The sequence below is a fragment of the Acanthopagrus latus genome, chromosome 16, assembly GCF_904848185.1.
Source record: "Acanthopagrus latus isolate v.2019 chromosome 16, fAcaLat1.1, whole genome shotgun sequence".
NCBI classification, from domain to species: domain Eukaryota; kingdom Metazoa; phylum Chordata; class Actinopteri; order Spariformes; family Sparidae; genus Acanthopagrus; species Acanthopagrus latus.
In genome coordinates, this window is record NC_051054.1 from 16,778,080 (window position 1) to 16,794,056 (window position 15,977).

Below are 15,977 nucleotides of genomic sequence, written 5' to 3' on the forward strand. Positions count from 1 at the left end.
CCTTGTTGCAGAGAGCAGATTATAATCGATGGAACATGGCAGGGCTGGTGCCTGCCAGTGTGGCAGATGGCATGCCATGGTTGGCTCGCCAAGAGAGTGAAATGCACTCAGTTTTGATGATTGCTTGCTGTTAATCCCCAACCACAATCAGGATTCCATCAGATCTTCACGGCAGATAGGTTTGCATGGCTGCCATGCTGCTAGACCTGATGCTGTGTGTTATCCAAAGATGATGTGGTTTTCTGTTATTGTGAAGGTGTAGGAAGAGATTGGATGGTGAAAACTGACATCATGCATCAGGAGAAAGGAATTAACTGCTGATCAGATACACCTGTAAGATATACTTAAATATATCACACATCTAGCTGTTTCACAAGTACAACAGTTTAATTAGAGATGAGTTGTTTTATTCTGAGCAGGTCTAAAGAGCCAACTCTGGTGTTTATTCTGATTTAGTCCCTACAAATTTAAAATGCCCAATGAAAGTTTTACTTCTATTAAATGCACCATCTCCTGTAAAGCGAGTATGTGACATACTGAGTTTTCAAAATGAGAGAACTGTTGATATACGTTGCTTTGAAGAGTATTGTACAACTGTGCTGTTAAAATTGTCCTACATTTTACGAAAGTGCAAGGCCTAAGTAAGTATTTTCAGCTAAGTCTATCAGGAAACAAGAGAAAATGTTTGTTAAATAAATACATTTATGTTATCAGTGTGTCATATTAAGATGTGTTTTGTATAAAAAAGCAGTATACGGTAAATGCCAAGTTGGTCTGCAACATGCCCCACTGAAATATAGTGAGCGATGAATTGGCATCTCGTGCAATAAACATTTTATTATCTACGGTTGAGGTCAGAAGTTTACGTTGATCTGAGCCAAATACATTTGAGCTCAGCTTTTCACAATTCCTAGATAACAAAAATGTTATCACATGTGCTATATGATAATATTATCTACGGCTGAGGTCAGAAGTTTACACTGATCTGAGCCAAATACAGTTTTTCACAATTTCTAAAACCTAATCCGAGTAAACATTCCATGTCTTAGGTCAGGTAAAATCAATACACAAGAACGTGAAATGTCGGAATAATTTTAGAGCGATTGATTCATTTCGGCTTGTATTTCAAGAAGTTCACATGCATCGAGAAACCGTTCTACAAGCTTCTCACACTAGGTTGTTGGCATTTTGGCCCATTGCTCCAAACAGACCAGGTGTAACTGAGTCAGGTTTCGTAAGACTCTGTGTAATCACTTGTTTTTTCAGTTCTGCTCAAAGATTTTCTTTTCGATTTTGTGATACCATGTCCTTTCTTGTCCCTGTACTTTGGAAGTATATGCTTGAATCCGCTGTCCACTTGGAATACCCATTTACAACCAAGCTTTAACTTCCTGGCTGATGTCTTGAGCTGCTGAAGTGCAAAACTCCCTCCTGCAGGGAAGCACCCCGCGACATGATGCTGCCACCGCACTGCTTCATGACAGTGGTCAGCTATTAGTGGTCTGACAAGTCTGATGCAGAGGTGTCTAGACTGTGGCAGGTTAGAGGCAACTGGAGGATTTATTTATTTTTTTATTTTTTATTTTTTAACAGTTTGTCATTCCCAGACAAAAATCAGCACAAATCACTGTGATAAAACGTTGCATTAATCATGTATAATGATCCTCAGCCCGCCACTCTTTAGTACTAACCTGGATAGCTTTTAGTGTGTTTTTCAAAACCATCAAACTGTCCGTCATTGCACGGTAACCTGATAAATTACACCGGACTTGACACAGACGCAGCGTTATCCTTGTCACCAGTTGACAGCTGGCGGTGTAGCTGCTACCCAGACGCCATCATGACACTTTCACGTCAAGTGATTTGTCACAGATCGTGAAATGCTGTGACGCCAGAATAGTAGCACACCATGTCAGGGCATAACCCTGTGTGGGCTCAGTGTAAACATATAGCTCTTCCATGTGTAGTCCAGTGGAGCACATTAATGTGAATAGATGGTGGGTTGGGCGCAGGTTGTAAATAGCGTCTTAAAGGGTCATTTTACTCAAGACAGAAACCATCCCAAGAAACACATGAATTGTTGTTGAGCTTTTTCAGCTGACGTTTTTTTTAAAAAAAATTATTTATTTATTTTTTCCAACACCTTTTAAGTGACAGTATGGAACTTCTGAGTTATGAAATACCTCATACTTCCTCTTATAAGTTTACAAGCAATAAGTAGAGCAGCGCTGCCAAATTAATCAGCAACTATTTTGATTATGATTTCAGCAAGTAATTTTTTAAGCAACAATGTCAAACGTTTGCTCGTTCCTGCCTCTTGAATGTAAGAATTTGCTGCATTTTTTTTTAATTTTTTTTATTTATGATGGTTAAAAAAAAAAAAAAGAGAGAATCTGGGGTTTTGAACTGTAGGTTGGACGGAAGAGGCAACTGGAGGACATCACCCTGAGATATTGCAATGCTTTTAACTCATTTCACGGACTAAACGACTAATCTTTCAAAATAAAAGGTTAATTGACAAAGAATATAACTGTCAGTTGCAGCCATAATAAAAAGCATCAGATTTGATACACAGGCTTTTGCTGCTCCAGCTGTACTTGGTCTGTTGGTCTGACAGTGACCACTGTACAGAGAAGTTAGTTAGAGAAAACTCACTTTAAGCGCCATAATTTAATTCCATTTAACACCTATTCGGGTAGTGCCCAAATGTCAGTACTGTCTCAAAACACAGCTGTAACTGTCTAGTCATGCAGATAATACTAGGGGCTAAGTGGGGAAAAATGAATGAGACTTACAAGACGTAATTTTATTCATAATGTGGGTGTTTTTCAGACCGCTGGCTTAAAAATCAAAGAGAATAAGGAATAGGAAAAACTAATTTATTGCGCTAAATGTGCTCAGCCAATTTTCCACAAACATACAACTTGGTTAATTTCACACATGAACATGTATAAAGTCCAAGCACCCCAGCAAAGCTTTCCTCTCTCCGTGTAACCGTGCCCCACTTCTGTCAGATAATTATGTATTCTACTGAGGATATACCTTTTTCTTCCAATAACAGGATACAGACTTCCACGTTTCTTTATGACAGCTGATCAGGGACCGGTGGCAAATCTAGTCAAGGGACGGAGCCTGAGATAAGACACTTTACTCCCCAGCTCTGCGTTACCCGTCAATTGAACAGAGAGGATGTATGAAACTGAACTGACAGCTGAACTGAGAGTTCAAAGCACTGTTCTCCAGGCGTCATTCACAGATAAAACTTTTATTTATAAAACAATTCCATAAGAATAGGCATTCACATTCATTGGTATGCTAGCATTAAAGGCATGTAAAGTTGAGCTGAGAAAAAAGGTAAAGAATGAACTAGTTGGCCTTTTTTAAAGTACCTTAACATGTACTTTCTGCTATGGCAAACAAAAGCGTTATACAAAAATATTGTCTGCATTTATTGCAAATTCCTGCCTTGTTTCTCACCTGTACAGTGTCAAGTATGTATGAGAGAATACATAAATGCTTCCAAGATAGAAAAGATTATATACACAGACAGATAAACAAAGAGAAACATTGGTGTTTGAACATTATTGCAGGTTTAAATCGTTCAATTAAGCAGCCAGATCTCAAGAAAACACCTTCCAGTGCACACACTGGAAATCTTCAGCGAAAGACAACCAACAAAACCAGTAGGCTCCGTTTAAACTGAAGTGGGGAAAAAACCGTCAAGCTGTATCGCCTCTTTTTTTTATATATATATATCTTTACTAACAGACCAAATCTTTAGGTAAGCAGTTCAAGCCTTCACCCAAAAAAAGTTACTTTGCTAAGATATACATAATCAAACCTATAAATAAATAAAAACATTAATTACATAAAACCTGTACAGATAAAAAATATTTCAAATATATAGGCAAACAGTGTACTTTAGTGCACAAAATGCAGCAAAAAGGCTTAGTTGCAAAAGTGTTTAATTTAGGCCAATGTCATCTCTTCTCTGGAAAGTCTGGCTTGACCGCCAGGGCTCTTCAGGTGGATCTCGTCTGTGGAAGCCTTCACTCAGTGCCTGCTCATTTGCAACAATATGCAATATGTAATAAGTGGTTCAGTTCTCCGAAACCAAACACAAATTAATATTTAGCAAAGCCTGAACACTGGACCTCCACAGTAAGGACTCAACAAACTGAACTTGATACATCTCAGTATCTTGTTGCTCCGTATGGACAGAGGACTTTTAGGACAGAAATGAATGACATTCTCCTGTTCCTCATAGAAAGGATCAAAAAACAAAAACAAAAAAAAAAAACTGCAAGGGGAAAGAAACTAGGATGGAATACGTCACTCAAACAGTTTGTCGGGACGAGGCAAAGCCCAGAGAGCTGAGGAGACCGCAGGAACGCATCAGTGCTTGACAGATTCATTGCAGTCATTATCATTGGGACAGAAATTACTTCTCTGCGCCTCTCTGAGGGGAGAAAGTGGGCCCGTGAGCCAATAGGCTTCCATCAGACCAGCTCAATTACATCTTGACTTTTAGCGGGCAGGTGTGTGGCTTACTAAACCCACTTCCGAGCTGAGGAAAGGCTTCACCACCCTGGCAGAGCCAGCAGAGAGCCACAGGGGCTCAGCATCTCCAACTTTTGACTTGAGCACAATAAAGTTCTGCTCTGTCCATCCAGCCCCCAACTAGGAGGTGGTGTTAGCAGAGTCCATGGCACAGCTCTCAGTCTGGTCGTAGAAACAGTCTTCATTCACTACAGAAGTCAGACTTTGGACACTGAACTCTCTCTCCAGCAACGTGTTGAAGTCCACCACAGCTGACGATGCCGCTGCATCCGCCTGGCTGTCCAGTGACCTGCTGTGCGCCTTCATGTTCAACAGGGCACCCTGGCTCCGCCTGAAACTGTTGGGCTTCCTCTTTACAGCGCTGAAGTGCCCTCTCAGTTTGTGTTGGGTCTCTGGAGTGTCCCCCACCCCCTCAGGCTGAACACAGGGAGCTGGTGCACATTGCGACACAGCATCCTCTGACAGTTGGAGTTGGAGGAATTGCGCCTCAATGGCGCTAGTTGGAGAACTGCTGTCTCCACTGTCTCTCCTCGTTCCCCCCTCGCTAAAGCCGTCATCGTCCTCATCGCTTAAAATGTCTGACTCTTTCACAGCAGAGGTGGAGCGGGGCTGCGAGTTGGATCCGGGTGCCTGAGACCAGTTCTGTGAGTCGGAGGCACAAGGTGGAGGAGCCCCGGACAGACTGTAGGTTCCGCTGCTCAGGCTTCCCTCGTCTGAGTCCGGCCCCAGCTTGGGATTCCCGGCCTGGGCCGAGAGATCTCCAAGCGGCTGCTTACACAACCAGGAAGCCCGGGAGGAACCTGGTAACAGATGTTAGAGATGGGAGTCAGAAATGCCACTCTTATCTGAGCACAACACTTGCACCATAAGCCGCCTTTAGCATTTTATGACCTAAAGTGTAAGATACGATCATCTCTAAAGTACACGCATACTAAGTGTTGCACGGTTGAGTTTTAGAGCTGAATGACCTTAAAGGTTAAATACCACTAGAGAAGCAAGAACCACTCCTATGCCCTATGTGGATATGTTTTAGAGGAAACTTTCCCAGCAAACAGTGCCTGGTACTCGTGAAGACTCACCCAGCCTAGCAGAGGAGGGCAGGGTGCTGCGAAGGGGTGCCAGGCGCTCCTTACAGCCCCTCTCTAATGTCCCCTCGCTCCTCATGTTCCTCCTCACATTCTCCCTGAGGATGGAGCGGATCACCTTGATGATGTTGACCTTGCTCTCTGGCACACTGAGGAGGACACAGCAGAGGTACCATCGTAACATGAGCACACGGTATATTAAGCCTGATATCCAAAGCTAAACATAGATTAAGGGGATTGGTGAGAGAGTTCCACTGTGTCCCTGGTGAAATGGATGATTTAATTCATTAGGAGTGATCCCAATTTCACAGTGCGTAATGAGAATTTACCAGTTTGGTCACAGGCTTCACTCTCGCCACTGTCCCCATATAGACAGTGTATACTGTCAAATGTTAATACAACACGAAAAATAGGATCCATGGGAAGAAATGCCTAGCAGATAGTTAGTATGTTTTCTATTGGAGCCATGATATGAAAACAAAAATGGCTTTATTCAGTTATTGAATAAAATATGAAAACATGCAACATGAACAAAAAAGGATAATGAAACATTTCTGTTTTCTAGAGAATATTTTCTTGTTTTTGTCTTACCGGTATTATGAATCATCATTAAAGGTTTACTTTGAAACTTTGGGGAATTTGAGAACTGTGGACAGTGGCTGTCAAGTGGCTTTACCCTGTTTCCTTTGTCTGTTCTGTTAGGCTAACCAGCTGCAGCTTCATGTCAAACAGACAGATATGAGTGGTATCGACAGCACGAACAGAAATGGCATATTTTCCGTGTCGCCTCCACCTATTTTCATTCAGCTTTACTTCAGTGAGGTTGGATGTGAATGTACCAACAACATTTTAAGTAGGTTTGAAGAACTTACAAGATGTTGCTAATTTATCACACCTTGGTTATGCTTGCTTATGATCGGCTTGCGTGCTTCTAATTCTCACCCTGTTGAACCCCCAGATCTCAGCAATTACACTGGTGTGGAAAATGTGATCCAATAGAAACCATGAGTGCACACTACAATAACTCATTGCTGATTCCACCTGAATGTTTAACTTCTAACCTGCTACACAGCTGGAAGACCGTCTCTGGCCTGCCTTCCACTTCAGACCTGGAGTGAATCAGCTCCCAGATGCAGCTGCTCTCTGTGCCTGTTCCTGGGAGAGCGAGGAAATAAAGGAGAGGCTTTTAATCACACAGTCCAAATATGGTTTATGGTTTCAGAAGGCGATAAGGAGGGAGGGTGGGAGCTGACTAGAAATGCCAGAGGATGTGCGTGCGTGTGTGTGTGTGGGCGAGGAGAATAAGCTTAGGGGTGTGTGTGGGGAAATATGAAGGGGGAGAAAGAACAAAAGATTTAGTGGATGTACTTTGTGAGTGATTTAGTGTGGATAATGTGGCAGTGTGCCGGCCTCTTACCTGCAGTATTTCCCAATCTGACCTGCAGCGCGGAGAGCGGGATGAGCCAGCGGAATTTAAAGGGGTCCGGATCTCCGTGAGAAAGTGCTGAGCGGGGGTTTGTCTGGTCGTCACAGAGAATGTCACGCACGGAAGAAGAGAAAAATGCGACGTTTCACACCAGAGACACCATTTGTGGCACATGAGATGTAAATGAGTGGAAGAGACACTAGACTTACCATCTTCTTCTTCAGCTTGTTGTTCTCCCTGTAGACCAATATCACCGCTTTCTTGAACACTGGTGAGAGAACATATCAGCGTCTTAGTTTTGACTGCGATTGCCTCCTGGGGAAAGCCCGACTGAAGGAGAGCAACCCACAGAAGCATTTTAGCTGCCAGCTTGAAGCCTTAAAGCATACATCAGCGCTACAGCTACGAATATTGAAATAGCGCTACCACAGACACAATTCTGTGTGGCTGCACAGCAAACCCAGTAAAATAATGTTTGGACTGATTCAACTTTGACTGCAACAATCCATGCATGACATTTAAAAAATGATAATATATTCAAAATTGTCTTCCATTTGGTCATTTATACCCTAAACCCCTAAGAGATAAAACAATGTGGATTTCATAGGAATAGCAGCCAACACAGTGTTGGACAATATCAAGGGTAGGATATGTGTGAACGGAACTAATTCTGACCAGGGATGACCCGAATTCTGATGGAGAATCAGAGGACCACTCATGGTAGCGACTCGTCAGTTACAAGTTTATTGTCTATTTTATTGTCAACATTATGCTTTATTGAGAAATAATTGAAACTTCCAACTCACACCATTATTTGATTTGAACTGTTTACTTAGGTAATAAATCAAGTAGGGTCATTTTTTCATAAAACTTATATATAAACAAGGCTTCATTTTGAGACCACGAGTCACCTGCTACTGGCCATTTGAAAGGATGCAGGTTTTAAGCACTTCAGCACTGGCTTCACTTTTAAGATCCTGAGACAGAGTCCACTATTTATACAGTCAATGGTGCAGACTCACCAAACACAGTCATTTCAGGGTCTTTTCTCATGCGGCCCAGCGATGGATGCGGATTCAGCCAAACTACAGAGGAATGCATGAGAAACTCTCCCATAGAGATCTCTGTGACCTTAGAGAGAGAGAGAGAGACAGTGGAGCGATGGTAGAGGAGGAAGAAAAATAAGCCAGACTTTTGGCTTTTTACTGCTGTGTGAGATACATACTAACTACTGTGTGCATGAATGGAACGCCACAGACACTACAATCTAGTGTTTGTGCATGCAAAGAAAGCTGATTTTCCAAGCAAACCTTAATCTGTTTCGTATTCGAGAGGGTTTTCTTTGCGTTGAAAACATACAGTACCCTAGACAACATTATTTAGCATTCACTTTGAATGTTTTATGCCGTGGTTACCAACTAAATATTCCATCAATTTGTAAATGTATTCAGTCCCTGGAGGCAATGCACAGAAGACGGCGTAAACAACACGGACTCAACAGCTCCACTCTGATGTACTCGTAGTTAACTGGATTGATGCTGTTTTAATGTGATAAGCATTGAGTATTCGTGTACTTTACCAGGTGTCCTGTCAAAGTCTGTGCATGACAGAAGTCACCAAAAGCAACTTCAAATATATTTACTTTGCTTGGTAATCAGAAATCTGATTATGAAATCTGTTTCTACCTCTTTGTCGTGGCCGGTCTGCTCGGCAACTAGCTGATCAAACACGGAGCCGTAATCCTCGTAGATCTTCTGCATCTCATTAATGTGGCTGGCGACCTTCTCCATGGCTTTCAGAGCCTCTGCAGGGGCGAAGAAGAAAACCAAGTGTTAACAGGGAACAGTTCTTAGATGTATATGTGTTTTACATTACGGTAGCAGATTTGTTGCGATCATTGTGTACGGGACAACAAGTTTTTCCTCGTAAAGCAAAAAGCCGTCACTTCCATTCCAATGCATGATGGCATGACCACGTGACACAAAAGTGCGAACATGGTGTATATTTTTAGCACATCCTCTCCGTGTGTGTGGGTGTGTATGTTTTATCTGTGAATGTTTATGTACTCTTCTCCATACCAGTGAGGTGGTAGTGCTCCTCGCTGTCAGCGTCAGTAAGGGAGACCAGCTCCCTGAGCAGCAGGGGGTACTTCAGTACCCTCTGCACCGGTTTGATCAGGTAGGACTCTAGGGTGGAGGAGTGCTGCTTGGTGGGGTTCCTCGCATCCAGGAATTCCTTGAAGGCCTGATCCGTCTTGGCTGGAAAACACAAATGATTTGCATTCACTGAACAAATTAGTCTGTTATGAATCTTTCAGCAGTTTACCCTCTTTGCTTTTGGTGGCTGTGTACTCTGACGGCCTCATTCATACATACATGCCCAACTCAGTCTAATGTCATCCTGTGCTGAGCAGTGCAGAATCACGGTGCAATAAGCTGTCTCCAGCAGGGGGTAGTGTGGGCTTCCCCTTAACATACCATGACCACTGCAGCATTTAGGTTAATGTGCATTTATTTACTCAGCGCATCATCTCTGAGAATCCCTATAAACTGAAGACAAGGTGTTTTCACAACGCATCATTAAAAAGAGAAATGAACAGAACAGTGAATGTTACTCAAATAGAAAACATTTCTAATTTACAACATGGTGATGACCGAGTTGGGACTCTCCAGTTTAGTGTACTGTGAAATGTCAGGTATAATACAGAGTGAGCCCTCTGTAAAGGTGATGACATTTTCCCTGAGCAGTATGCTTCCACGGCGCTTACTGAGGGGGGCCATTAAAGTATTAATTATAGCACTCCCAGCCTCAGACAGGCAGCAGCATCGACACCTCCCAGAGTAATTGGCAGGCAATTAACAAGTCGACAAATAAACAGAGAAACTAAGGCAACCCAGGGCCCTTGGCATGATGGGGAAAGGGAGGAGGGTAATGAAGATGGCAGAGACGGGCATATAATTACTTAAAGGGTTGACAGACTCCCACAGATTTCTTCTGCGTGTCCTTGGATCAGCTGCTTGTGACCAGACTGCACTGGGTGTTTCCGCGTCCCGCTGAGCCAACTATGTGCTCAGCGCAGCTATCAGCTCGTTACACTTGGCTATCCTTATCTGTACGGTGCAATTATTCTGCTACATGTCCTTATATTAGTTTGTGCCTCACCAGCAATCACAACAATAATTTGCACCGTGCCATTTGAAGCTTTGGTGAAAGAACACGGTGTCTGAGCTCCCGTAAAGTGGAGTAAAGTACCTTGAGCCTGGCATCTTTTCCCTCGACTCAGGCGTTTAGAGCCATTTTGTGCCGAGCTGGCATTGCCTGCAGACTGAAGGACTTAAGAATAATCACTATGCCAAGATCTCCCTGAGAAGGACAGTCAGTCATTTTTGACCATATAATACTAAATTTAAAAAGCCACACCCAGAAAATATCTTAATATTTATATTCTTCCTTAAGTATTGCAGCAACATATATTTCCATAGCCTGACGGTGGCATGATATATCACTAAACATAATCTTCTGCATTTTTCAAAATGTTTAACACTGCACACTACTCCATCATACATCAGTGTTGCTCTCCTAACATTGTTTACCACACTCTATTCTCCTCAAGGTAATTCTGACCCATTGCAGACCTTTCCTGAGTGTTTCTCTCCTAATCCTATCAAAAATTCATCCCGCTGCTTACTTCGAGGAATATCCCACACAATTCTAGTAATGGGGCAGATTTAAGCAGCACGAGGGGGCAATTTGCCCGCCCCAATCCCCCTCCAAGTCGGCGAAGGGAGCCAATCTTCTTACATTTCTCTCGGTGCTGGGCAGCGTTCCCAAATAGTGGCAGAAAGGCCGACGTCTCAGTGGGCATTAATCAACTTAAAATTTCTACTCTGTCACATGCTGAGGGGGACGCAAGGAGTTATTGGGGCTCTCGGCTTGTCATGGTCGCAAATCTGCCTTATGCGGGCAAGGTTATCCAAAGTCTGCGTATTAATAACCATATTTGTTTTAAAATTCATTTGTTTTTGAAACAGGAAATATGTTTGAATGTTTAGAAAATTGTGGAATAGAAAATGGAAGTGGAGGATTTTGCTTCTCCTAACTTTATTTTGAGCAAGCAAGTCCGTTCATAATATTTGAGGTGGAACAGGCTTTGCAGTGAAGTGGAGAGGCATCACTCACCTCACTTTCATCTGCTGCCTCACTGTGGGACATTTGCTTTCGTACATAATGGATTTGTCTCCCAAGAGAAGAGGACCAAACCTTCAACGGAGAGTGCCAAGAGGTGTCTCTGATGCAACGTACGTGCAAGGAAGATGAATTTAAAATGGGTGTGGGGTGTTTTGGATAAGTACGCGGCTGCAGATGTTTTTATCACATTCTAGTTCTTGGCCTCACGTCATGCAGTAGGAGTTGGCTGTCATGTGTGCGTTTAGATGTGTGACGTACCTCTCTTCAGGACCTTCTGGACCTTGATGTGGTTTGCACAGAAGCCGCTGTAGAGCTTGAAGTGGTCCGCGTAGTAGAGGAAGGAACCCCCGAGAGAAAACAGGAGCTTCTGTAAACAGACGGTGTGAGGGGAAAAACAAAGGCCGGGATGAGTGTCACACAGAGACAGAGAGAGAGTGTGATGCCACACGAAGGCAAAAGGGTACAGACAGGGAAGGATGAAAGAGTGCGAACATGTGAAGTCATGACCAGATGACTCTGTCCTCCCTCTCATGAGAGACTATTCAAGTGCCCCCTCTATTCTCTCCCTCTCGCCTAACTCTCTAGAGTACACTGGCTTTCAGCAGCTCACAATCCCACCAGTGAACCACTGCGTCGATCAATAGACCCCACACCTTGTCATGACAAGCCTATATATCAGCCGGCATCGCTCCTGTCACACTGCCTCGATTATTTATAAACCTCAAGATCTCAAAGTTCATGCCTGTCTTTGGAACAGTCGCTAAAATCACCTGGTTTGAGAATGACATTGTTTTGTATCCTCACGCCCATGGAATCTACACTGAATCTTTGGACATTCGATCAATAATCTGATATGTTACTGAGCGTACAACTCACCTTAAACTGTGAGGGGGTCTCCAGGGTGCTAAAGTCAGGTGAAGAGGCGATCCTCTCTTCGAGGGTCTGCAGAAAGACCCTTTGAAATTCCAACATCTCAGGCAAGCTGCCAAACAGACTCTCCATCTGAGTAGGAGAAAGAGTGGATAGAAAGAGGGGAAGAAAGGACAGGTAGTATGGAATTGTGGGAAGGTGATGGATAAGGATATATGAGAGGAAAATGGCAGAGAAAGAAGGGGAGGGAGAGAGAGAGTGAAGGAATAAGAATTTACAAGAAAAAAAGAGCCAGGGCAGGTTGTAACTCATAACAGTCAGTCAGACACCCTGGAGTGTTATAAAACCTCCACTCTGATGGCTCCATCTCTGACAAAGGCACTTAGGGACCCGATATGGCCCTGCTGCAAGTAGAGCACACACACCTGCAAACTCCTTCTGCCTCACACACCCTCTTTGACACAGAGTCAACCCGTCCCTTCATTAAAAGCCGTTCGCGGGCCAACACGCCCCCGTCCATTTTGTGTCTGGACACGTCCCACTGTCCCATAATGGCCTTTTAATTTGCCCTAGTGCTCAGTGGCCTATCGACTAGTGTGTCTTGGGAGGGACATCCTGTGTTTGAGGTCACGCCTGGCACGGTGCTGCACACAGGGCTGGAAAACGGCAGCGCTAAGGTCATTAGCATGCCACAGCCTCTGCCGTTTGTCATCACAGGAACACATGTCAACATATTAATTGATGCTTTGAAACGAAAAAAAAAAAAAAAAAAAAAAAAAGAAAAAAAAAACACACTTCCTTAATGAAAAAGGCGCTCTGAAATCAGCGGACAGCTATCCTGTGATGTGAATTAATCCGAGGTGAATGCTTAAAGGGTGGGTTTACTCTTAAGCTAGCCTTTATCAGTGTGTCCCCACGGGATGTGAGAAGGTCACTGTAGGGGAATGCTAATTTGTCCTCCAGCCATTCACAGTGGTAATGAGGGAGATATAGCCTAGCAGAGTTCATCGACGTCACCTCTGGGTAATAAACGCTCAATGAATCTGACGTCCTACACAGTTTCAACACCTCCCAGGAACGCCTCTGGACACAACACCTCTCATGTTTACCATGTTTACCATGCTTCACACACACACACACACACACACGCACCACCCACCTCATCCAGTGTGAGGAAGGTTTCATTCTGCAGGGGTTTCAGGTAGATTTCGAACAAACAGGTCAGGTCCTGCACACAAAAGAGACAGATGAAGGTCAGTGATGAGGAATCAAATGTAAACATTTCCCTTAACCTGCGAGTCCTTTCACATCCATTTCATCATCAGATCATTCCTTTATAACCTCCAACTGCCTCTCTCCCACAGTCCCTCACCTCATTCCTCCATCTTCTCCCACTATCTCCCCTTATCTCCCCCCCCTTTACTTTAATGTGGCTGTAGCTTGTCTTGGTATCAGCAGGGATATTCTCATTAGGTTGATTTATGAGCTTCCTCCTCCTCCGCCTCGTCCCCTCCCCAACCAGTCGCTGGCGGTGAATGGATACGGCCGAGCAGGCCCGCATCAAGGCACTCTGGGAAGACAATCTCCTCCCTCAATTACAAATCAACAGCCGGCTGAAGCAGAGGAGTGCACGGGAAAAGGGACTTCGTAAAAAAATGAGGAGATGAAGAAAAAGAAAGGGGAAAAAAAATGCCAGCAATGACAAGTGTCGAGCCAAGAAGATCATGAATGTGGCTCATTAATGTGCGCCAGGGAGGAAAAGGTCGAATTGGAAAACATGAGGGCAGCAAAATGATTGGGCGGGAGGAAGATAAATAAGGCTAGACAGGAGGAGGAGGAGGAGGAGGAGCTCTAACGCTGCCACAGGAAACAGCTTCTCTTTCTGTTCTTTGTTTATATTAAAGTCCCATGTAGCTAATATTCTATATCAAAAGCAAAAATTAAACATTTGGGGGAATATGCACAATTGCTCTATTGCTGAGAGTTAGATGAGAACACTCATGTAGGTACAGTAAATATGCAGCAGGAGCCAGCAGCTGGTTAGCTTAGCTTAGCATAAAGTCTGGAAAACGATGAACCCCAAGATAACAAAATCCATCTACAGTCACAACAAGCCACAATAATTGCTATGTAATCTCTCTTTTTCTTTTTTTTGTTCTCTAAAATCTTTAATTAACAATTCACCATTTCACAGCCGGGCTGTATGCTATATTGTTTCATAGCAGTAGCTTCCTGTAGTAGCAACTGCCCCCAGGCCAAATAACCGCTCCATGAAAACACAACTTGTCATTGTTTTTACGCTGTACTTTTTCTACAAGATAAAACTTGCTAATTAGTGAGCTGCAGAGGTGCTGATAGGCACTTTTTGTTACCTCAGGACAGAGCCAGGCAAGCCGTTTCAAGCTAAGCTAAGAAGCTGCTGGCTCCTGCTACATACTTACAGTACAGATATGACAGAGGTATCAAGTGGAAAAACAGTGAAAAAACTTTCAATTAGGATGTTGCGGCTGTCAGTTACAGTTCATTTTATTTGATAATGTGGATTTCTGGCAGGAATTGCTTTTTTATGGAAAAAAAAGAGTCTATAATTTTATAATCAAGGAGTAAAAAATGTGACAGTGGAACAGATTTATGAATCTTAAGAAAGTACGAGGACGAGTTTAATTAAATATTCATGATGGCTTCTTACAAGATACTCTCATAAGACAGAAGTCAAAGCATTGACGTGTCACCTTCACATAGGACTTTTCCGTGTCCACCAGCTCCTGGATGACCTTGCGTAACCTCTCAGTGGCGCTCATGTGCTTTGGACAGGGTCTGAGCAGGGTGGCCTCTCCCGTGGCGCCCCCTCCCTGCCTCGGCAGAGGTTCCTTGGTGTCGTCCATCAAATCCCTTGGGCCTGAGCCCGTCCCTTCCTGGAAGGACTGGTAGAGAGTGCACACTGTGTCCACGCTCTGTGGGGTTGACAGAGAGAAAGGGGTGTATTTAGGTTAGGCAGCTCAGGGATTATAACAGCCAGCTAGATGAAAGGAGGATCACTCGTTATAAGTAACTGTACGGCACGCACACACTCAAAGACATGCATGTGCGCAGAAATATATTCTCAAGGACTTCTTCAATGTAAAATCTCAGTCACTTACCCCCCGCATCTAACTTTTCACCACTAATGATATCAGCTCCACAGCTGTATCAAATAATGATGTATACAATTCTACACTGTACATGGCCTGTGTTTCCCCCAGGTATACTGAGAGTGAGAACTACAGATTTAGTTATGCACTCTATGCTAATTGGCTTTGCATCAAAGACTTTACAGTGTATCTTGAAAGACTAACTGGATAGACCAGCAGATAGCTTTACAACACATTACATAATTCTTTTGAATCCACAATGGACAGCTGTGCAGCTTTGTGTCACATCAGTATGTAATGCCAGGGCATGCTAAGTGGATATGTATTTGTTTGTATTAGAAGATGTGTGGGAGGGGCTAAGAATCTCATTTTATACATCTGCTCATTCACAAAAAATATAAATTTCTTCCAGCCTGCTTTGTACTTTTTAATAAGTAGGGACCCTACAAAGAAGTCACACCGCCACACCATTTATAGACGGAAACAGATAATCCGCATTACTTTACTTTGGACTGGATTGCCCCGGGATTGGGAAATTAACATCAGCTGTAGGCACCACACTGAGAAGCTGTGCCTGTGGCGGGTAGGATTTTGTAGTCTGTGAGAAACTGTGGGGGGAAAAAAACGAACCATTATCTGCCTCTCTGTTCTATTCCCTAGGATATATAGAAAAAAATGAAAAAGGAGCCACGAAAGAAAAACCTCCCCATCTCTCTA

At 43.4% G+C, this 15,977-nt stretch overlaps 1 protein-coding gene across 4 annotated transcripts in view; it reads right to left on the minus strand.

Annotated features, from left to right (window-relative positions):
* Window positions 1–3,249: 3,249 nt before the first annotated feature.
* The window catches only part of tiam2a (TIAM Rac1 associated GEF 2a), a 95,637-nt gene continuing 82,909 nt past the window's right edge, over window positions 3,250–15,977 (minus strand). For all 4 annotated transcript variants that reach the window (XM_037071850.1, XM_037071851.1, XM_037071849.1 and 1 more), the window contains exons 16-27: window positions 14,862–15,083; window positions 13,289–13,357; window positions 12,136–12,261; window positions 11,518–11,626; window positions 9,150–9,329; window positions 8,757–8,875; window positions 8,094–8,202; window positions 7,281–7,339; window positions 7,063–7,165; window positions 6,707–6,800; window positions 5,640–5,794; window positions 3,250–5,360 (exon numbers count right to left, since the gene is read on the minus strand). In XM_037071850.1, coding sequence (XP_036927745.1) covers window positions 4,681–5,360; window positions 5,640–5,794; window positions 6,707–6,800; window positions 7,063–7,165; window positions 7,281–7,339; window positions 8,094–8,202; window positions 8,757–8,875; window positions 9,150–9,329; window positions 11,518–11,626; window positions 12,136–12,261; window positions 13,289–13,357; window positions 14,862–15,083 — 2,025 coding nt within the window. In that variant the 3' untranslated portion in view covers window positions 3,250–4,680. The remainder of the gene's footprint in view (window positions 5,361–5,639; window positions 5,795–6,706; window positions 6,801–7,062; window positions 7,166–7,280; window positions 7,340–8,093; window positions 8,203–8,756; window positions 8,876–9,149; window positions 9,330–11,517; window positions 11,627–12,135; window positions 12,262–13,288; window positions 13,358–14,861; window positions 15,084–15,977) is intronic.